The sequence below is a fragment of the Stenella coeruleoalba genome (genome assembly GCF_951394435.1).
Source record: "Stenella coeruleoalba genome assembly, chromosome: 12".
NCBI classification, from domain to species: Eukaryota; Metazoa; Chordata; class Mammalia; order Artiodactyla; family Delphinidae; genus Stenella; species Stenella coeruleoalba.
In genome coordinates this window covers 9146589-9170739 of record NC_137158.1, presented here as the reverse complement: position 1 = coordinate 9170739, position 24151 = coordinate 9146589, and the positions used below count along the sequence as shown (strand labels likewise).

General features: G+C 40.8%; 1 protein-coding gene across 3 annotated transcripts in view; it reads right to left on the bottom strand.

The window, feature by feature from the left end:
* The window catches only part of SMAP1 (small ArfGAP 1), a 149704-nt gene that overhangs the window by 87156 nt on the left and 38397 nt on the right, over positions 1–24151 (bottom strand). For 2 of the 3 annotated variants that reach the window (XM_079939982.1, XM_079939983.1), the window contains exon 2: positions 14520–14653. In XM_079939982.1, the coding sequence (XP_079796108.1) occupies positions 14520–14653 (134 nt within the window). Of the gene's footprint in view, positions 1–2851; positions 2973–14519; positions 14654–24151 lie in introns of all 3 variants that reach the window. The other variant, XM_079939984.1, reaches the window with a different exon arrangement.

Sequence of the window (24151 nt, the reverse complement as noted above, 5' to 3'; positions counted from 1 at the left end):
AAGGCAAGCATCCAGTGAGCAGAAATGTATTGATATTCTTGACAAACCATTGTAAGAACAGATGAAATACAAAGTCAACATTCATTTTTACTTTAAGAAAAAATATATTAATATATTGAAGAATAAGTGAAATGTGTACTCCGCAGTTATGATAAATGCCATTTAGGCAGGACATATTTAAAAATTGTTATTTACTATGCCTATTAAATTCAATCTGTCCTCCTTTTATACTTTATATGGTCCTAGAAAGATGAATTTTATATTGTATATAAATGAACGATCTTCATCCAAAACCACCACCATTATAACCGCAAAGCAAGGCTTCACCTGGAAATGGTATAATAGGACACACTTAAGAATCCCAAAGCCCACTATTAAAAGCACTTGTCCTCATAATCTGAGTGCTTTCAGTTTCTCCCCCACAATCCAGTACACAGAACAACAGTTGCCCAAAGCCTCACACATCACTTGAGATTCAATTTTTAAAAATACTGTTTGAATCAAAATGCTGAAAAGCCTCTATGGGCTAAACACATTGTCATCACAATCTAATGAAGATGAAGCATTTCTATTTCTGAAACTTTCTAAGTAGACAACATATCACCCAGTCTCAGTTTTTGCACTAAAAAACAATAAAACTGGGCTTCCCTGGTAGTGCAGCGGTTGAGAGTCCGCCTACCAATGCAGGGGACACGGGTTCGTGACCCGGTCTGGGAAGATCCCACATGCCGCGGAGCGGCTGGGCCCGTGAGCCATGGCCGCTGAGCCTGCGCGTCCGGAGCCTGTGCTCCGCAACGGGAGAGGCCACAACAGTGAGAGGCCCGCATACCACAAAAAAAAAAAAAAAAACAAAGAAAACAATAAATCTTATATTTTAAAAGAGTTCTAAACTTTTTAACGTTTTACAGAGACTAAAGAGAACTGAGGTTGTCAATTTAAAGTTTTAATTGGCATTTAGTTATTGGATTGTGTAATTTAATAAACATACCCAAAAACTAAAAAAAAAAAAAAAGTGGGAATAGATTTTTAAAAGGCATAATCAATAAGCAAACAAATGTAATAGGAAATTTTATTTTTATGTAACACTACTGTGTATGTTTAAAAAAAAAAGGCATTGTTTTATGTCAATGGGGCATCTCCAGTGGAAAAACATGGTAATTAAGCAGCACACAAAAACAGTTTTACTGCAAAAAGGGCCATGAAATGAATGCAAAGATAAAAGGCAACGGGAACATACAGAAACAAAGTGTGCCCAAGTTTGTCACTGTCAATATCAGGAAATAATAAAAGACAAGATAAGTAACAGGCCACCAGAAGTTCCAACTCAATGATTCATTCTCCTGAGAATAAAATCTGTCACATTTTTTCTTTTCTTTAACCTTCCAAACTCCTGGGGTGTGGAATGTAACTACGTGAAGCCACTACTCCAGGGCAGGCTGCTCCTATTTGCCCTAGCCCGCACACCCAGCGCAGTCCAGCCCAGGGCCTGGGTCTGTGTTTAGGAGCCAGGCGCCTGGGCCTCCCCTCTCCTTCACCTTGTGCGCCCTCCCCTTTGCTCAGCACCTACCCCAAGTGTCCCTGGAGCGTCTCCTGTACTTTCTCTCTCTCAGCAACAACCATTTATGAGCAAACTGAAACCCACATTAATGGACTGTTTCAGGAAGCTATCTGCATAGTTTTCATAAATTTTTATGTGTATACTGACTTGCCCTTTGGGGTTTACTGGCTATTTTTAAAAATGGAATAAGTGGAAAAAAAGAATAACAGCTACAAAACAAAGGACTGAGATTACTAATTGCTTTGTTGCAAATGACTAGGTTAAATGTGGCAATCAGATCTTCTAAATTCCCAATGGCAAAAATGCAAAACATCAAAATAATCAATAGAATCTTACACATTAGCATGTCATGGAAATACGCTACAGGTCTATGCTAAATCTGGAGGAAAAAAAGGTAAAAAACTGTGTAAATTAAAACACTTCTACCCATTTTCTGAGAAATAGACGGGGGTGGGAGAGAGAAGACTCTTACTCCCAGGTCAAAAGACTGTTGTGTAAGGATATGAAAATAGCTAAAAATGTGTATCACCTGTATGTCTGTATATATGCATAAAACATCTCAGGAAGAATATACAAGAAACTGAAAAACAGGCTTGTTCCTACAGAGGGACACTGGATGACTGAGGGACAAAAATGGGAGGGAGACCACCCATTTTACACCTTCTGTACCCTTTGATGTTTGTACCGTGTCCATATGTTTCCCACTCCCCAACACAATAAAAGAGTTAGAGGGGGGCTTCATTAATCCTACACTGTTCCTAAATAAAATACATCCAGAGGGAGCTTAGCCAGGGATCCAAGCAGCATGTGACTCAGAGCAAGGAGACCTCCTCTCACTAGGGCCCTCCACCTCCACTAAGAGAACAGGGTCTCCTGACAATCCGAGACGTTATGATCGAATAAAATTAATACATTTAACAAATCCCATCCAAGAATATCTCACAGTCAGAATACATTCAAAATATAAATATGGCATTTACATGCCAGGTGTTTTCCCAGTATCATTACCTTCATTACTGTTGCTGAAGATGACATCATTAAACTTTCAACTATTAGTTTTTGCTTCTTAAGATTTCCATGTATGTGGTTTTGTGCGGGAGAGGGAGCACCACTTGCTCTATTTTCTATTCATTAAAATTTGTAGAACACAAAGACTAACATTTCAAACTGCCTTAGCTGAACGTGCGTGCGTGTGTGTGTGTGTGTGTGTGTGTGTGTATGTATATATTTTAAAACCTCATAATTAAACAGAGAAATTGTAGTCCCTGGCAATTCTTCACGTCAGTGACTCACCTCTACTACCACTTGAAATTTCCCAGAATAGTTCTCTATCTTCCTCTCAAAAGCCACCAGGATTTCTTGCATAGGAGCAAGCTTTTCAGGACTGGTTTCAAGATCTTTTGGGTTCCAGCTGCTGGAAAAGAAGGGCCACTGTTTTTGGTCTCAGGAGCTCTTTGGAAATATTTAATACAGAGTCCATTCCTTCAGTTTTCATGAAATTGCGTTTTAGGGGAGTTGATCTCTTTCTGTTTTAATTGTTTTTAAGAACAAAGTAAGTAAACCACACGTATTTAAACATTAAAATTGTTAAATGATGATGTGGAATCAGAGGTACCAGTTTTCCTATTTTTCACAGTTTCTAGATATTCTCAGATCTTGATTCATAAGTTGCAGCATTGGCTAAGTTGCTACAAATTCAGAGAATGAATTTTTTTTTAAGCAATAAAATTAAACATTGTTATGACAAAACTGGAAAAGTTTCACATTACAGTCTTCTGTCATCTCTACTTACTATGAAATCATACGATTTGAAGTCCAGGGATAAACCACTACTTTCGTCCTAGGTGCTTAAGGCCCAGCTCAGGAGTCATCTGGACTCTTGCCCCTTCTGTCAGAAGTCTTTGTGATTCTAACTTTAATATTTTTGTAGATTTATCCCGTTAATCAACCTCATTGCCACTACTTCAGCTGAAGATCTAGTCACCCACTGCCTAGGCCACTGCAGGAACAAGCCCCTCGGATTTATGTTCTTAAAAGGAACATAACGTTAGGTGTCGCTCTTCAACTGAGAACACGTTAAGAGCTCGTAGGCTGTCCCTCTCCCCATCCCCCATCCCTCACAGGATCAAGGCCAAACCAGCCCCTGCCTACAACTTCCACCTTCACCCCCTATGCACATACAACAACTGCACCCGATAACTACCTTACTTTCTCAAATATGACACATTTTCTATCTTTCTGCCTAGAAGGCCCTCTGCACACTGCTGCATGCTTTTAGAAATTAATACATAAAGGTCACTGTCAAAAAGGTAATGAGACATTTAAAAGATATGTTTAGAACTTATGATATCACTAGACACTGAGGGTATTTTTTTTTTTAAGGGAAAAAAAGGAGCCACTACTAAGTAACTTGCTGAAGATGGCCCGTCATTTAGCCAACAAAGCCTAACCCCAAGCCCAGGTCTACAGAGTCCCAGGCCAGCGCCCTGACCACACCTGCTATTCTCGATCATCTTACATTCACACAAAGCAGGAGGAGAAGCAACCTCGCCTCTAAAATACTGTGTGCAATGAAATTAACAATAATTGTTCCCACATGATCCACTCACACAGGTATTCTACATTCACTGCCACTCAACAACTTCCTACCCAGTAGAGCACTGCCTATGGGATAGAAGCCCTTATCTTCAAGTAGCTTGTGATTTCTTTGGTTACACTCAGTCCCACCTAGATAGTACGGAATTAATAGGGTTAATGAGTGACTTGAGCCAAGAACTATAGCCAGTCACTAGGAAAAGGGAACTCTAAAAAGCATTACTGATATTTTTAAAAGTTTAACCTCAAAAACAATAAAATCAAGAGAAAAATCACTATCGTGCACATTCAGATTCAAAATAAATGTGACCTTTCCCCCAGTGGATTGTTTAAAATGCAAACATCCTATTAAACTTCACAGATTAAATTTTGCTATAGACAGTATCACATTTCTTTCTTCACCTCACTCTGCACATCAGGTAATAGATAAACCCAGCACTGTGCTGCCACCTTACTCTGCTTCTTTGAGGACACATTTAACGATCCTGGCAAGGAGGTGGCATAAGTTGAATCTCAGTCAAATGGTCTGCAGGGCAGAAACTGAGACACAGATGTAGAGAACAAACGTACGGACACTAAGCGGGGAAAGCGGCAGGGTGGTGGTGTGCTGAACTGGGCGACTGTGATTGACATGTATACACTGATGTGTATACAACTGATGACTCATAAGAACCTGCTGTATAAATAAATAAATAAATAAAATTAAAAAATACAATGAGAATATGGGCCATTGCAGAAAATCTGTAAAATGGATACACAATTAAAAAAAAAAAGTTAAATGTGTACATGATGCCACAATTTGAGAAATTTCATCAGTTTGATGGAATTATAATGAGTCCTCCCACAAAATAAGAAAAAAGTTGTTTGACCAGGGGTCTCCTGAATAAGTGTATACCAAGAATTGTGAACTGAAAGTTTATTATGTGTCTGTTTATATAAAGCCCTATGGAAATTTATCTAAGGGTCAAAACCTTGAGAGGTTAAACAATGTTCTAACATATACAGGTCAAATGTGGTTAAATCATGGAGAGCTTCAAATTAGCTTTTTTAATGACAATTTTATTCTATTAAATATTATTTGTCATGGGAATGACAAACAATATTTATTATTTGTCATTATTATTATTACACTTCTGTAACAGCAGTGACAGTTTTATTATTACACTTCTGTAACAGCAGTGACAGTTTCTGAAGCTCTTACAAAAAAAAGAAAAAGAAGTACTAGATTAAAAACACCAAAACCCATGCACAATATTCACACTGAAATTTGGTGATGGAGGATCCCCATAAATCCCGAGATGCCATCAGGTAAGGACGAGGCATAATGACCACTAGACCTGCCTGCAGCTAATGAGGTGTCAGATGGATCTGAGAACAGAACACTAAGACAGTGGAGAAATACAAACTGGAAACTGCTGTGAACCAACGTGAAGAAAGCAGATGAAGCTGAAAGGGATTTTACCCACCCGAAGAGCAAGGAAGTGCAAGAAGCTGGGAATGGGGAGGCGCTCCCATGAGGAACCATCAGATCTCCCTTCCAGGACAGGGCCCTACACTGAGTAATTCAAAACGGAGCAGGACAGAAATAATGGAGATAAAGGACGAGAAGGTCCAGATAAAAGTGGGAGAAGGGAACAGAGCGATCATCTCAGAAAACAAGTGGTTTTACTTTTTAAACATCATGTGAAAACAACAGAGGAGAGAGGTCTGTGAGGTTAGAAAAGCTATCTTGAATATGAGTTCCTTTTAAAGGTAATGAAAAACCCATGTCATATAAAGATGATCAACGGAAAACAAATCAAGGTCAAGTCTCATTAAAGTTATCAGAAAAGAAGAATAAGACGTGGAACAATGTCTCTGACAGTGAAGCCACACGAGAACAAATACACCCAGGAAACAGATCAAAACGGTAGCCTACTAATTCTAAGCTAAAGCTAAAAGACATAAATACAAAATACGAAAGAATATGTAAAATGAGTTTAAGGACGTGGTGTTATGAAAGAACAACTAAATCAGAAATTAGAAACATGCAGAATTAAAACGAGAACTCAGGAAAAGAATTAGAAATAAAAGAAAAAAATATTTCAGAAATGAATATGAAATCAAACAGATGACCAGAACAAATAAACACAGCAAACAACGGTCTAAGAAAACTGGAGAAGCAAAAGAAGAAAAAAATTTTAATAAAAAAAAAAAAAGTAATGAAAAGGATCGAAGAGAAAGTGACAAATAATAGAGTCAGGCAATGAAGACCCAACAGGCAGGTAAGAGTCACTGAAAAAGGAAATTCAAACAAGGAAACACGATACTAAAAAACTAGTTTTTAAAAAGTCACCGAAACAAAAAATTTGAAACTACATATTGGAAGAGCATACCACATACAGGCATTTCCTGTCTAAAAGAAACCTCTTATATTTCAAGACTGAGACAGGTCAAACATAAAAGCACGAAAGAAGACAGATCATGCAAACATCAAGCAAAAGAGGGCTGCAGTGGCTCCAGACGGCGCCGCGACACATCTACACCACCGCTGGGAAACAGAAAGATAATGAGCCAGTTACAGTGTTTTACATGTGCTAGTAGCCTCATTTAAAAACACAGGTAAGATTACTGTTAATAATATGTTTTATTTAATGCATCTTTCTCCTCTGCAGAACTCCCAGGAAAACATAATACCTTATCTCACCTGCACCTGAAGACTTAAGACGGTGCCATAATGCCATTTTTTGCAAGGAACTGACAATTTAATTACTCACCAAGAGCTAACACCAGGCCCGGAGAAAGGATCAATGTGATACATCCTTGGATCCTGCTCCAAGTAAAACAAACCTGCACAACCGCATGATTCGAGGAAAATTTCAGTTCTGATCGCCTAACAACACTCTAGTTCCCAGTTTCCATTTTTTTAAAGACGGCAGAGGGAGCTCACAGGAGGCTGAACTTAACATCAACTACAAGTCGTTTCATTTCACAAAATTAATACGCTTCTAGAGAATAAAATTTATCATAACTCCATCCAAAACGTACTATGTCAGAAAGTGAAAGAGGAGAAAACTTCAGTGTATTCAGGCACTTTCATCCCCAACTCTTAAATCTTTTACACCCAAATTTTACCACTGAGGATGCACACAACATGACCACAACATAAAAAGTACCTGTCATTTTAGTTGCTTTTCTACCTACAGAGTAAAGTAACTATCAAGTCCCTTTTGCCTATCCTCCCTGATTTGGCCTGATCAGGAATTCAAGCTGAGGTGACAGAATACAGCAAAGCTTACTGAGGAAGATTAGCCAGAAATCCATGATGTTAGTAGCTTCCTTAGGAAAAACCCTTTTCTAAGAAAAATCAAAAGTTTAAATTAAGACAAGCAGGTCAACGCTATGACACATCTATTGCCAAATTAAACTAAAGGCTACACCAAGTTACCTTACAGTAGGTTTTTCCGGGAATGACAAGGTTATCATAGAAATCTATACCTATTTATTTAGCTAGTGATTTTCTCTTTATGAAAGAAAATACGAAGGGCAAAAAAGTTCGTCCAAAACATTTTTAGAACCCGTCTTTCAGACTTAACCCAATAATCTTGTCACATTCTTTTGAATTACCGAAGAGTTCAGAACATTTTTATCCTCTGGGGTGGAATTTGACTTTTGGAAAAAGTTGAATCACATCTCTAACTGTGATTCACCGTCTTTATTCTAACACAGATAATGAAAATGTATTTTGAACTGCTGTGGTAACCAAAGAGGACCGGGCATACAATCAAAGAATCTCAAGCATGGAAGAGACTTCAGTCGTCCAAACTTCTCCCCACCTGCCACCCAATGCCTGAAGCCCAGCTACACACCTCCAGGTGCTCGTCCAGCCTTGGCACAAACCACCCGGTGATGGTAAACTGACTACTCTCCAAGGCAATCAATTTCAGTTTGGGGCGGCTTGAAATGCTGAAAAGCACTGCCTTCTAGTACCTGCATATGTTACCTTGGAACTTCCACACACTAGCTTAAGTTAGACTCCCTATGGCTGCCGTATTTTTGGAATTTTACAAGTATATTAGAACATGCGGAGAAAAGGGGGGAAAATGGAAAGCAACAGAAACAACGAAAAAATTAAGAACTGATGGAATACAAAGGCACAGAAAAGAAAGCCAGTCTGGATAACCAGATGATTATTTAAATTTTCGATGTACCAAGCTACAGGTAAATAGACATCTACCAATCTTAACATTTACAAACATACACATTAATTACTATGACTGTGGGCAAGATTTTCCATAATGAAACACTGAAACAATTTCATAAATCCTTTTTTCCTGTTTCCATATGAAACAGCTAGAGGTTCTGTTTATATTGTTAAAGAGCAGCTGTTAATTCTGATATTCTGTTCTTTATTCTACTCAAATGCATCATGTTATCTAGCAAAAAAAAAAAAAAAAAATCCATGCTGGGTAACATCTATTCCTTTCTCTTAACTTCTATCATTGCATTAGCAGTCGGCTTTCTATGTTTTATGCAAAACATTTTTCACACAGCAACAAGGTTTTTAATTACTTCACAAGAGTTCTTCAATATACAAATATGAGTAGATAATGTAAAACCATGTTGAAATTCCAGTGCCTTGGAATCAACCTAACGGGCTAACTCCAGCCTTACCAAACACACTTGGGAAAATTACCAATTACTTCATGCCAAGGATATCCAAGGTTTCTTAAGGCATGATGAATCCATGAATACCAAAGTGTCGAACAGACAATCTAAAAGAAGAACTGAAACTCTATAGAAGTCACTACTGGAAAGAGAGGGAAAAATCATCTACACTGAAAAATACCGGCTGAACCCATGAGAGTAACTGAGTTTTCCACATGGAGAAAGACAGAAGAGCAAAAAGGCTAAAGACAAAACTGTATCAAGTCTCCAGCAGGAGGGAAAAGCAGAAAAAGAAACAGGAAAAAAAAATACAGCGCCTAAATAATAAAACAAAACAAAAGATGAGGATAGTAACTTTAAAGAAAAAGCTTCAAGGAGGCAGCGATGAGTGTCAGGGAAGCAGGGAGTCCAAGGCGGAGGTGGGCGGAGAGCTGGGCGTGGCCACAGGAGTGACTGTGCTCTTTGTGAGCGCAAACTCATCAGAGTGACGGGAATAAAAATGAGCTAGCAGAGGCAAAAGTCAGGTAAAGAAATGAAATAGCAGGTAAAGACCTTACTCAAGAAATTCAGCTGCTAAAGGAAGGTAAGAGCTAGTACCTGGTAAACGCTAACTGGTGAACAAGCAAACCAGCGAGTAAAGGAGCACAACAGAGTTGAGGGTTGTTTGTGGGGGTCAGAGGGTACAAGGCGAAACTTTTATGAAAGGCGGGAGTGAGGCAGCATGTTTCAAAGAGGAGGAAAGAGTTTAAACATGTCTCCAGGGGCTTCCCTGGTGGCGCAGTGGTTGAGAGTCCGCCTGCCGATGCAGGGGACACGGGTTCGTGCCCCGGTCCGGGAAGATCCCACATGCCGCAGAGCGGCTGGGCCCGTGAGCCATGGCCGCTGATCCTGCGCGTCCGGAGCCTGTGCTCCGCAACGGGAGAGGCCACAACAGTGAGAGGCCCACGTACTGCAAAAAAAAAAAAAAAAAAAAGATGTCCCCAAATGAACATAATTTTTTTAATTAGGTGGAAAAGCAGGAAGGAAGGCTGAGAATGAAAATAAAGGCAGGGAAACCAGCACCCACCACCTTCCTCCACCCTGCCCCTAGAACAAGAGAACAAATAGCTGGAAGTCAGATCGGAAACATTCAGAGGATGGGTGGACAGAAAATGAGAGGAGAGCTTCTGTTCTTCTGTTGTAACAGTAAACGATGATGTGAGGTGAGCTGGGTTCAAAGACCCCTCCCTCTAGTCCAAAGTGTAGTCCAGAGCTAAAGCACAAATGGTAAAGCTATAAAGACACGGAAGGGAAAATGCCTACAAAATGTTGAAGGCAAGTCCACTATGCCTAGGGAGACTGGATATATTTTATACATGAATACATTTTAGTTGTGTTATCTTGGTGTTTCCAAACAAATACCAAGTACCATATCAATAAATGACACTAGTAAGTAGTAAAACAAAGAGCATGTGAAAGACAATTACTAAAAGATTTATAGATACATAAAATATTAAAAGTGGTCCAAAAGTTATCAATTTAAACACCAAATATACGTAGTATACTTTCCACTATGGACAAAGTCTCACTAAGGTGTTTTATTGGACAACACAATTTACACGACTACCTACAAAGTGAGCTAAGAAACTTTACTCTTCATTGTTTTTAATCCCCATTTTTTTTTAATTTACCTTTTTTATTGAAGTACAGCTGATTTACACTGTTGTGTCACTCAGCACAGCAAAGTGAGTGACTCAGTTATACATATATATATATGTAATTTTTTTCATGTTCTTTTCCACTATGGTCTCTTGCAGGATATTGAATATAGTTCCCTGTGCTATGCAGTATGACCTTGTTGTTTACTGTATTCTTTATTTTAACTCATTCAATACAGACACTGGAAAATGAATAATAAAGAATTTTTAAATAATGGGGAAAAATGGTAATCAAGACGTGGAGTTGATGAACCAGTACAAAATTTAAAAGAAAAGCTATAGTATTTATAAAAGTATTGAAACATTGATCCTTTCCAAAAATTTGAGAAGTACCCAACAATAAACCCAAGATCAAAGACATTTAATCTATGAACCACTATTAAAAAACCTGTTTTATTAAAATTTAAGGTGAATAACTCTATTTCCATTCTACCAAAATACAAATAAGTTTTGGTAGATAAATTATTTTCTTTTAAAAGTAAGCATACAGCAATACTAACACAGCTATAACATGACAGATGCCCTAAACACTGACTGCCGCACAAACATATAAATAACTGACATAAATATGATGTATGTATATATAGTATCAGTTGATAAGAAGTCCTGAGGCAAAACTTAGTATGTTAACAAAAACCACTTTTATTCAACAGGGTGACGGGGCTCAGAGATTAGATGTTTCCACATTTACTTATAAAATACAGAAAATAAATAAATAAAACCAAAACGGAGTATCATCTCTGAAAATGAGAGACACGATCCCCATGACATGTCCAGGTGGGGAAGACCCAGAGCAGAACTGACGACACGCAGTGAAAGCATTTCTCTTACTCTGTGAGCAAGTATCGCCCAAGCAGTTTCTATGCTAAATAAATTCTTACACCGTAAGGATATGGAACACTAAATCACACTGCGATCTTCACTTTCCCCAATCTGAACCTAGACTCAGAGTTAATAACAGACTCCAAAAGACAAAAGTTCCAATGCACAGCAACCTAAGGGAACAGAAATCAGTGCAGCGGCTGCCCCTGGGGGGTCCTGACTAGATACGGACACAAGGAACCTCTCCCTAGTGATGGACGTGCTCAGAGTATCTGTACCGGGATTCTGCTGACGCACACAGTCAGCTCTGCCCATGCACGGCCCCGTGTCCAGGAACTCCATTTCAGGTAAAGGACTTGAGCGTCCACGGATTTCAGTGTCCGTGGGGGTCCTGGCACCAACCTCCCGAGGATACAGGTGGACGACTATAAAGACATCTGCCAAGATACGTAAAACTCACTTTTATCTGGATTCTCTCTGTAATTATACCTCTTTTTTTTTCTTACGTAAATAAATAAATAATGCCAAGAGTGGATAGAATTGGATTGTAAGGAACACACCTACCACCACAGGAAATAGGATCTGCTTAAAGCTGAATAAGGAGTGACCTCGACAGACAATGGATGCCACTACCTCACCACTCATCTCTGAATGCCTTACCATCCAATACCACTAAACGTGAATTACTTCTCACAAATATTCTCAAAAAGTAATTCTTCTATACTCAGTAATACCACACAATGGGTCCATTTGTTTGTTTACTCAGTAGTACGTTTAGCAACCAGTTCATCACAGCGGATTCACTAGGGAAGCTTAAGATCAGAAAGATACTCAGAGCAGCAACAGCGAGGGTCTGCACAGTGAACAGATGGCCTAATCCTACTGGTAACTGACAAGTCAGCGTTACTGAGTGTTCAAGACGTGCCCGTCTAAAAAGAGCACAACACTGTAAATCAACTATACCTCAATAAAAAGCGTGCCAGGCACCGTTGTAAATGCTTTACCCGCGCTAACTTAGCTGGTCCTCACGGCCCCTGCAGGGGGACAGTTGCCACCCCACCTCGCAGACAAGGGCGCTCAGGCACCTGCGCTCGGGCGTCCTGTCAGCACCGCCCAGGCCTACCTGGCCATCTGGCTCCAGAGACAACTTTCTCAATCACTTTGCTCTGCGGCCTCTCTAGAACCAGCGGCCTTAAAACAACCCCTGTGCTCCGCAGTGTGGAGCCTGGGGTCTTGGCCAACCACTTCTTCCTCTTCACCGCACAGCAGTCCAGGGCCAGTTTCCGAAGAACAACTCTGGCTTTGCCTGCAAGCGCCGACAAGGCCCCCACAAGATCTGTCCGTGTGGTTAGGCTTCCCTGCTCTTCTTTAAAGTGAAACTTCATTGTCTCCTCAATTTGATTTTGCAGGAGTGCACCTACCTTTACCCTCCTCACCTGCAGGAGCAGCCCCACGGCTTACGGAGCCCACAGAGCATCCTCTGTGAGAAGTACTCATCAAAAATCTTGCATTCGAAAACAGTAATTCTTATCTGAAGAAGCTGACAGTTGGAACCATGCAAATGTGTTCAAATACCATTTCAAAGACTGTATGTTACTTAATAATTGCTTTCAAAATCCTTACACATTTAATAATATAGGATCTTACTTTGTACCTATAACCAATCCCACAGAAAACCAGTGAACTACAGCCCTCTGTTTGGGAAGTTATGCTCTAAACTATTAAAAAAGAACAGCTGCCTACTTCAAATAACCTGCTACTCAACTCCTTTCAGCAGCCTAATTGAGAAAAATAATATTTCTGGAGAATTTAATTGTCCAGGGATTTCACATTTTCTCCTTAGTCTGAAATGAACCATTAAAAAGGCAATACACTGGGTCTTGAATGTTTTGTACCTCTATAATCCATTACAAACACCAAGCTACATTTTCAAGCTACATGTTTTCTTAAAAACAACTTAAACAATGTCATGAAATCTGTCACCACAGTTACTACAGAGATGTTACTAAGAACACTGCTTCATATAAAATGTTCAAAAAGCTCTGCTTCCTTGATTAACAAGTAAAATTTCTCCTCAAGGATCTCGAAAACACACAAGGTTTCATATTTCCTTTTATGCTCTAGCCAGCAAAATGTTCAAAAACTAGTCTAAGACTAAACTAAGTAAATTATGCTTGACTTTATGGCCTGAAAAATCTCTGTTCTATTTTTTTTTCCTTTGAGTATTTTTGAGGTTTAATTTTTTTTAATATTTAAATGTTTGCTACATCTGGAACTTACTTTGGCATAAATATGTCTTCAATATAGAAATTTTACTTCCTTTAACCAAGTCTATGTATCGTTTTTTAATGACCACACCGTCCCAGCATTCTATTCTATTCTTTCCACCCCCACCCCACCCCACCCAACCCATGCCAATTTTTGTGTTACTTTTGTTCTTTTATGATTGTGAGGTTTGTGTGTGTATCACTGAAGTTCAACTACATATATCTGTATATTTAGGCTTCATGCTGACTAAAAGTAATTTGAAAAGGTCGTAAGAAAAAGTTGTGTAATTTCACTGTGAACTATAAAATAAAACCAGTAGAAATAATCATTTTTACATTAGCAATTAACCTTAAGAACTAGCAAGTATGATTCTGAGGATTCAATACTGTCACACTGGAAAAAGGGCAAGCCCTTAAAATTACAAATTTCTCTCTAAAAAGCTAAACCGCTCGAAACAAGCCCAAATCAGTCACGAGAACATTTGCTAACTGAGCTGTCTTCCAACCCCTCGGCCCTATCTGCCTATGGAGAACACCCACCCCTGCACAGAAGGGAAGGCCTTCCAGTTAGCGCTCAGGAAGAGGTGGTCTGTTCTTTGTCTTTACCCAGGCGCCCTCTACTGACAGCAAAGCAAAACAGACTATGGAATTATACCTGCAAATTTCATCAGCACAAGGAAAATAAATTTATTTTTTAAATACTTCAAAATCAACATTTTAGGTAAAAATAGATTAAAAACTGACTTTACTATAGAACCAAGAAAAAATACACATCTGTGAACTGACAATTCAGATAACACTCGAATTTTGTATGTGGCATATCCATATTTCAATATACTACTTTTCAATGTTAATCCTTAGGTACAAGAAGGATTAAAGATTATAAATCCATTTTAAATATTTTCAATAATTTCTCGGTAGGGAAATGTTTACCTGGATCTGTTCCGGTGTCCATTGGTCTAGGTTGACTGACTTGACCCTGGATATATGAACCCCAAGATTCCTATGGATGCCAGCACATCTGATGCAAATAAACACACCAATATTCCAGGAAGCCCATCGAGGACCTAATTACAGAGAAGAAACAGAGAAAAGCTAGTATTAAAAAATAAAATAGGGCTTCCCTGGTGGCGCAGTGGTTGGAAGTCCGGCTGCCGATGCAGGGGACGCGGGTTCGTGCCCCAGTCCGGGAAGATCCCACATGCCACGGAGCGGCTGGGCCCGTGAGCCATGGCCTCTGAGCCTGCGTGTCCGGAGCCTGTGCTCCGCAACGGGAGAGGCCACAACAGTGAGAGGCCTGCATACTGCAATAAATAAATAAATAAATAAATAAATAAATAAAATAAAATAAAATATAACAGCATATAAGCAGCATTCTGGTTCTTTATACAATCGTAATTAATGGAGGGTTACAGAATTCACATGTTCAAATTTTCAAATGGCACAGCAGCAGCTTGCTAAGAAGATGTGTGTCTTGGCTGTGCTGAAAGGTTATAAATCAACCTTCAAGAACCTTAATGAGTTTACTAATTTTCTTTTCCTAGCAGCTTCCCCCCCAATCTGTCTAAGAATTTAAAACTACTTTATGTGGACAGTTTACTCACTCACCATATTTGAACCAGGAGTAGTAATATCCCACAGTAAAAAGTCCTTTATTAAATGTGTAGGGTATTGCTTAAAAGATTACCAACAAGTAAAAATCAAAGAGGTTTTAAAAAATGAAACAGAAATTAGTAGGAAACAGACAACCAACCTAAACAGAAAAATGGACAAAAAGATACAAATGAGTAATTCAGAAGAAATGTACAGCCAATAAACACATAAAAACCCTCACTGGTAACTAGGAGGAAATGCCCTTGAAAACTACAACAACTTCCATTTTGCAATCAACACACTGGGGGGGGGATTTTTTAATCCATTAATACTAATTGTAGGATGAGAAACAGCAAGGACTGCCTCAAGAAGCCTTGTATCAACATGAATAAATCTCAGATAGAACCCTGAGATTAAGAAAACTTATAGATGAACTAAGGTGTGTTATAAAATGTTAGCTCTTTGGATCATGGTCAAAAAACTCTGAAAAACACCGTAGGGAAACTCACCCAAGTATACAAGAATACAAGCCTCAGCTGTACTATTATTCTTCATATCTTTGAATGTATTATTTCTTGATAATTTTAAATGCTCTTATGATTATCTTCACATATTGCTTGTACAATTAAAGTAAAATGGAAAATAAAAGTACTATCTGGAAATTATATCAAATATTCAGAAGCTTATATATAACAGATTTCTATAAATCACTTGATTATGAAAAAAAATACAGTAAGAGGTATCAATAAAAACCAAGCTTTTTGGGGGCTTCCCTGGTGGCGCAGTGGTTCAGAATCTGCCTGCCAATGCAGGGGACACGTGTTCGAGCCCTGGTCTGGGAAGATCCCACATGCCACGGAGCAACTGGGCCTGTGAGCCACAATTACTGAGCCTGCGCGTCTGAAGCCTGTGCTCTGCAACAGAGGCCGCGATATCGAGAGGCCTGCGCACCGCGATGAAGAGTGGCCCCCGCTTGCTACAACTAGAGAAAGCCCATGCACAGAAACGAAGACCCAACACAGCCATAAATAAATAAATACATTCAAAAACAAAAAAAAACAAGCTTCTTTAAAAATTCAGGTTTCTGTTTAAGTACATACTTTTTATCTAAAGGTGAGAGTGAATCTACAAAATATCACTGAGTCCAATAATTTCAACCCAGTAAAACTAAACACATTCCCCCAAAATTCCTTAGGAGGGAGGTTACGCATATACAATTTATGCCACAATATCCTGCTTTTAAATTTGAGAAGTGACACCTATAAGCTGACAAACATCTGGGACACGCTCTATTTAAATATGTTTGACTGTCGAGAGTGTCAAAATGAGTTAGTGGTCAACAGACCAGCACGGCCCATGTACTCGGCCACCTCTGAGCTGCATAACTTACCCTGGACTAGTAACAAACTGAGCTACCAGGTTCCCATCTGTTAGATGGAGTTAGAATGGCTGCCCTCAGTACTTAGGTGAGACACGTATGGAAAACATTTTTGAAGTTTTAAAGCACTACTTAAGTGCAAGTTACTGTCATGTTAAGAAATTTCGATAATCAAAATACAATACCTTTCTTTCTCTAGAGAAGTTCCTACATTGGTCTGTAAAACAACTGTATCTCAACTTTCCCTCTCAGGCAGTGGGTCCAGAGCATGAGGAGAAAACAAAGATTTTCAACACACTCCAAGTGGGGCTTCATTGTTACTAAAATAGAATGATTCCCCTCAGAATAATCTGCTACAACCTCAGCCAAATACAAATGGAGACGTTTCTATACAGCACGATTTTGCTGATGTGAAGGCTATGGCTGAATAAACTCGCATAATGGAACATGACTGTCCATGCAGGTAAAAAGCTGTAGCACCCAATACAGTGGTGCATTTTTATAACAACGAAAGAAAGGGACTTTAATGTAAAAAAACCTGGCACAAGAATAACGCTAGCAAAAATTTTTAAATGGCTATATTACTATTGAGCAAAAGCTAGATATCATGAAATGTTAGATGATGTTTAGGTCTTACGAATTTAAGGCTATGAAAACCATTTTATTGATTCCTGCAAGGGAAAAAAAAAAACTTGTTATCACTTATGGGAAACTTTAGCCCCAATCACTTTTTAGCAATTGAAATAATAATGTAATTTTGTCAATGTATCTTTCTTTGGAACATAACTATCATAACTGAACAATATAGTCAAGAACCCCTAAAAATAGACTTTTAAAAGCCTAACCGAAATTACAAATGGGTTATCCACTCTATAAAATTAGCCTTGTGAGCTTAACTAAAAAGCTGGCTTGATAAAATAGTAGTTGCTTAACATGGTAGTCATGCAGTTACAGGTATGAAATCCTCATTTTCTTTCACCAAACTACTCAATGAGTACTTACCAATTCTGTGCCAAGTAAATGCTTTAAAAGACCATGGACACATGATAAAAAGCTAAGTTCCCAGACTCGGGAGGCCACACCAATATAAACAGGTATAACCATTTAAAAAACAATTTGGTGAAATGTAATCAAGTTCTAGATGAATAAACCCTTCCACCAGACGATCTGTTCTCTCTCTCTCTCACATACACACACACACGTGCTGACACACATATATGTTTATCAATTTATAGTCATGATATGACACACCTATGTACACATATACATTCACACATACACAACACACCCTACAGCAGTATTTTAAACAGCAGGTCATAATTCATTTATTTAATCTCAACAAGTATTCACTTTTAAAAGGAAAAAAGATATGAGTGCATCACACAAAGGGTAAATATAACTTTGTTAAACTTTTTTAAAAAAATCAGTTGACATACATATATATATATATATACAGAAATCAGGTCACGTTATAAAGTGTTGTTTCTCTGGATCACAGTCAAATAAGACTGAAAACACTACAAACAAACTCATACATATATTCGGGATCTCCCTGGTGGCACAGCAGTTAAGAATCCGCCTGCCAATGCAGGGAACACGGGTTTCAGCCCTGGTCCGGGAAGATCCCACATGCCACGGAGCAACTAAGTCCATGCGCCACAACTCTAGAGCCCGCGAGCCACACTACTGAGCCTGCGAGCCACAACTACTGAGTCTGTGCGCCACAACTACTGAGCCCACGCGCCGCAACTACTGAAGCCCTCATGCTCTGAGGCCCGCGTGCTGCTACTGAGCCCGCGTGCTGCAACTATTGAAACTCACGCACCTAGAGCCTGTGCTCTGCAACAAGGGAAGCCACCACAATGAGAAGCCCACGCACCACATTGAAGAGTAGCCCCCGCTCGCCACAACTACAGAAAGCCCGTGCGCAGCAACAAAGACCCAACACAGCCAAAAATAAATAAAGTTATAAAAAAAAACTCATATATATATACTCAAGAAGCCATGTAACCAGAATATTTTTAGCAGCATGATTTCTAAAAAGATTGACAATACCTTAAAAACGTTCAACACTATGATTATCTCCATACATGGAGTATTACACAACAGTGAAAATGAATAGGCTGCACACATCAACATGGTTGAACGTTACGTTTGTAATCAATTTTAGCACAATGTAAGATATACGTAAGGGGCAAGGAGGACCCGAGCTACGGAGACAAGTCTGCTGGAAGGCGTGCAGGTCTCACAGAGAGCTTGAAATGAAGTTTAAAGGCTGTCTAGGAGGCCCCTGGCACAGAATATACCAAAACACATCTTGGCAAAGGCTAAACAAGGTGAGGATGGTAGGGGAGTCTGGGAGAGCTGAAGGGCAGGGCATTAGAGTAACAGGAAACTTTCAGGAGCTGACAGCGGAGGCAGCACAGCGGAACACCTCACACAGCAACAAAGGGACAGGCCCAGACCCCGTGGCAAGGCCCGCTGTCCTCTTGCAAGTTCACCACAGCACTCCCACTCACACATGCCCTTTCCTGCCTTCCTGCCTCTGCACGTGTTGCCCCTCCGCTCTGAATGTTCTCTCCAGGCCGCGGCAGGCCGGGCTCACTCGGCCACACACTGCCTCCTCCAGGTGACTTCGGTGACCCTGCAGCTCCAGCTGCCTCCCCCAGCTACCTCTCCCAGCTACTCTCCATCGTTCACAAGACTTACAACAACTCCTCTGAAGTTCACCTAAAAGTCTAAGGTGAACAAAAAGACAAATACAGAAAAACACAAATAGATAAACAGCTGGAGGGTTTAACTATTTTAGCAGCTAAGTCTCCCACTAAGAAAAAGAAAAGAACTGCACGGTCAGTTCTAGATCGGTGTCTCCCAGCACATGCACATCCCTGGGGATGTGATGAAAATGCGGATTCTAATCTGGTAGCCCTGGACGGTGCCTGAGACTCTGCAATCCTGACAAGCAACCCAAGATGCCCATGCTGCCATCACAGACCACATTTAGAATAGCAAGATTCCAGATTACTTTTTGTATAAAATGTCTCATAGATAAAATAGTCCATTTTCTGCTGACAGCATCTATCTTCATTTGCCTGTGTGGTTTCTGTCCTTTTCCTCTTCCCATTTTATGTTGTTTGTTACCTCAAATTATCCCTTTTTGTGTTATGATTTTGTTACCAAATTGAAGTAGCTAGTTATTTTCACTGCTTTCTTTTCCTTTAGCCTTTATGCTGTAATTAAATGTTTAACAACCTATTCTGATACAGTCACAATTTTCTGATTCTATTTACCACCTTACTCAAAGTTTGTGTACTTTTGCCTTTTCATTTCAGGTAGAACATGTCTTGTAAGGCAGGTCTGGTGGTGATGAACTCCCTCAGCTTCTATTTGTCTGGCAGAGCCTTTATTTCCCCTTCATATCTGAAGGGGAACTTTACTTGGCAGAGTATTCTCAGCTGACAGTTCTTCTCTTTCGGTGTTCTCAAAATATCTCTCCCCTCTCTTGGCCTGTAGAGTTTCTGCTGAGAAATCTGCTGGTAGCCTAATGGGGGTTCCTTTACAGGTGACCATCCTTTTTTCCTGGCTGCTTTAAAATTCTTTCTTTGTCATTGACTTTTGATAGTTTTAATATAATGTGTCTTGGAAAAGGTCTTTTTGCATTGAGACAATTAGGGTTCTGTTAGCTTTCCGAGCTTGTATATCCAGTTCCCTCCCCAGGTTTGGGACGTTCTCGGCTATTATTTCTTTAAAAAATATATATTTATTTATTTATTTGGCTGCGCCAGTTGCAGCACATGGGATTTTCGTTGCAGCATGCAGGATCTTTTAGTTGCGGCATACGAACTCTTAGTTGCAGCACGTGGGCTCTTAGTTGTGGCGTGTGGGATCTAGTTCCCTGACCAGGGATCGAACCTGGGTCCCCTGCACTGGGAGCGCGGAGTCTTAGCCACCAGACCACCAGGGAAGCCCCACAGCTATTATTTCTTTAAATAAGCTCTCTGCTCCCCTCACCCGCTCCTCTCCCTCTGGGACACCCATCACCCTAACATTGCCCTTCCTGAATGACTTGGACAGTACTCTCAGAATTTCTTCATTTTGTTTAGATCTTATTTCTCTGTCCTCTTCCACCTGTATCATTTCTATCTCTCTGTCTTCGAGTTTGCTAATTCTCTCTTCCATCTGCTCTGCTCTGTTTCCAGTGCCTTCTAATGTGTTCTTCATCTCCTTTATTGAGCTCTTCAGCTCCAGAATTTCTGTTTGGTTCTTTTTTTAGCGTTTCACTCTCTGCGGTAAAGTAATCCTTCTGTTCATTAATTTTATTCCTGAGCTCACTGAACTGCCTTTCTGACTTTTCTTATAGCTTGTTGAGTTTCTTCATGACAGCTATTCTGAATTCTCTATCAGTCAGACTGCAATATTCCACGACTTTAAGTTTGGTTTCTGAAGATCCGTCGTTTTCTTTTTGTGATGCCGTGTTACCATGGTTTTTCATGTCACCTGATGAGGTGTTCCTCTGCCAGTGCATCTGAAGTAGTGAACACCTCTCTTCTTTAAGTAAAGCTTTTCTCCAACTTGATTCTAATGATTCAACTGGTTGGTAATTAAAGGCCTTTCTTTTGTTTTCCAGAAGGTGGCGCTACGGCCCCAGTGTTTGGTTTCTCTTACCTGCACTGCCTCTGATCACATAGGAGGCTCTGCACTTTCCACCCTCCACCACGCCCGTCAGAGGTGTCCCTGGTGCCCTCCGTGACGCTGCTCATGACTCCAGGGTCGCTGGTGCCCTCATGCTCCCGGTGCTGCTGTACTGGGCTGCCACCTACGGCACTGGGATGGCGGCATCCCCACCTTGTCCAGAGTCTCCTGGCTTGCAAGCTCTGCTGCCACAGGGGAGGGTTTAGGGGGCAGCCAGGGCCATGGGGTTGTCAGGTATGCACAGGCCGCCAAGTCAGGGGCGCCACCATGACTGGAGGACCAGGGCCGCAATCCCCCTCCACTGCTGCCCGGCTCCCTGTGACCATGGGCGCTGCTGCAGCCGAGTGGCCAGGCGTGTGCACGGCCTTCTCTGCTTCTACTGGGTTCTCTGGGGCTGCAGGCTCAGCTGCCACGGCTACGGGTCCGGGCTCGCAAGCACTGCCTCGGCTGTTCCCCAGTTCAGCCTCCTCTGTGTGTTCCAGTCCACTCGCCTTTACATGGACAGATGTGTGGAACCCCCCGCATCTGGGGTGCTAGGCGGTGGACCTATGTTGAGTTATAGGCGTTTTACTGGTTGTAGACGGAGCGGGGAAGACAAAGGGGGTGTCTCATGCTGCCACGATGCGGACCTCACCCTCCGACTCTAGATTATGCTTGACAAAGTCTTAATCTCAAGCACTCTGCATACTTCCTGATCTGCTTTCATTATTCTTATTGAGTGTGTGACTTAAGCTGTGAAAATTTATTTTAACAAACTAAGAATCAAATCTGCTGAGGAAAAGAAGTCAAAAGTTTATTGAGAATTCAAATATTGGGTAATATTAAATTATCCATATCACCATCTCACTAAACACAACACAAATAAGCTAGCACCAACTCAACTCATATGAGTCAGCTGATAATCTCAACCACACGAAAGCAAAGCTCCAGTAACAGAACAGAAGGTACTATCTGGCCTCACTGATGTTATGGCACCTTGATTCATATTCATCATCAGTGAATCCTCAAGGACCACTCACAATCCAAACACACCCTGTTCAAAGACTGATAAACGTGGCAACAGTAAGAATGGAAATGAACGAATGTGAGAATCACCAGGAAGAACTGGCAAGACTTAGTGACACAGTGACAGGCAGAGGGCACAGACCCAGATGCCTGCAAGTTCTGCTTTAAAGCATAAAGGGATCTAAAGCATACAGGTCCTTGCAGAGTCACAAAGCTTTGCAGGAAATCTGTTGAATGCTTTAAATAACAGTGACGCATCGAGATGAAAATGTCCAGCAAGCAATCAGGAACAGAAGACTAAAGCTCAAACTGGAGGTGTAAAAGCACTGCCTTCAAGAGGACACCTGCAGTCTCAAGAACAAAAAGAGCAAAAAAAGAAGAACGCTAAGTCTTATGGAGAAAATGAAGAGCAGTGCAAAACCAGAGAAGGCCCGAGTTAAAATTTAAAAAAAAGATGGTCAAAGTGTCAAAAATTTCAGAGAAGTCCAGAAGAATGGGGCTAGGACAGAACGTGTGGGTCTTCGTTTCTGTACGAGGGCTTTCTCTAGTTGTGGCAAGTGGGGGCCACTCTTCATCGCGGTGTGCGGGCCTCTCACTATGGGGGCCTCTCTTGTTGCGGAGCACAGGCTCCAGACGCGCAGGCTCAGCAGTGTGGCTCACGGGCCTAGTTGCTCCGCAGCATGTGGGATCCTCCCAGACCAGGGCTCGAACCGTGTCCTCCTGCATTGGCAGGCAGATTCTCAACCACTGTGCCACCAGGGAAGCCCGGACAGAATGTGTGGATGTGTTAACTGAGAAGGCATACGTGACCTCATGGAGAGTAGGCAGGGAAAGAGGGACTGAATTCATTCATTCTGAATTCCATTACCAGGTGGAGGGGGGCAGGAATTTACCTAATCTGAATCCCATTACCCAATTAAACTCTTTCTCCATTTCAGTGTCCAACTCCAAACCTCTACCACATCTATAATCTTGATCCTTCATAAATCAACTTTATTTTGCACTACTCCAAATTACACACTCGGGGAGCCAACTGGTTAGTCAGAAATCAGAAGACTCATTGCTTTCCCTAGAATACAACTCAGTTATCCAGTCTTAAAACTTTCCTGCACACCATTTCCCTTGCCTAGGATGTTCTGCTTGTGACCACACAAATCCTACCTCATCTTCAAGGCCTAACCAGAGTCCCATATTCTCCAAAAAGCCTTTCCGTATGACTCCATACCTCCATTCCGCCTTCCTATAAATGTCTATAGCCCATGACAGCTTCTCTCACACAATACACAGCAAGTACCTGCTGTTTCTTCACTTGTACTTAGTCATGTCTACTAGAGTAAATGGTAAAGTTCTCACCAGGAAGGCTCTCCATGGCCTGCATCACCTAGCGTAAGGTCCAGATAAAGCAGCAGGCAGCGCAGTAAAAACTCTGCCAAGTCTGATGACTTGGTCAAATACACAAGTTCTTTAATACCTGAAGCAATCCATCTGTTTATTTAAAAATGGAAGCACAGGCAAAACCTATGAGGCACAAACTGTTCTTTTTAATATCCTTTTGCCATTCTTCCTTTTAATTAAAAAAAAAGCCCCCAAGTTTTAACTACAGACATGGCTGCCCAGACAGAGACTCCATTTCTCAGCTCCCCCTGCAGCAAAGTGTGGTCCCATGACCAAGTCCTGGCCAGTGGAATGTGAGCTGAAATGATGTGTGCTGACATTATCCATACTGGGCCTGTTCCCCTTGCCTCTTCCCCTTCCCCATGTGCTGAGAAGATGGGAAGAAGTGAACAACCTGCTACCTTGGATCCAGATATGCAAGCCTCATGGTGAAGAGGACAGAACTACTAGCTCATCTCCAGACTAATGTGAAGAAACAAACTTCTATCCTGTTGAAGCCACA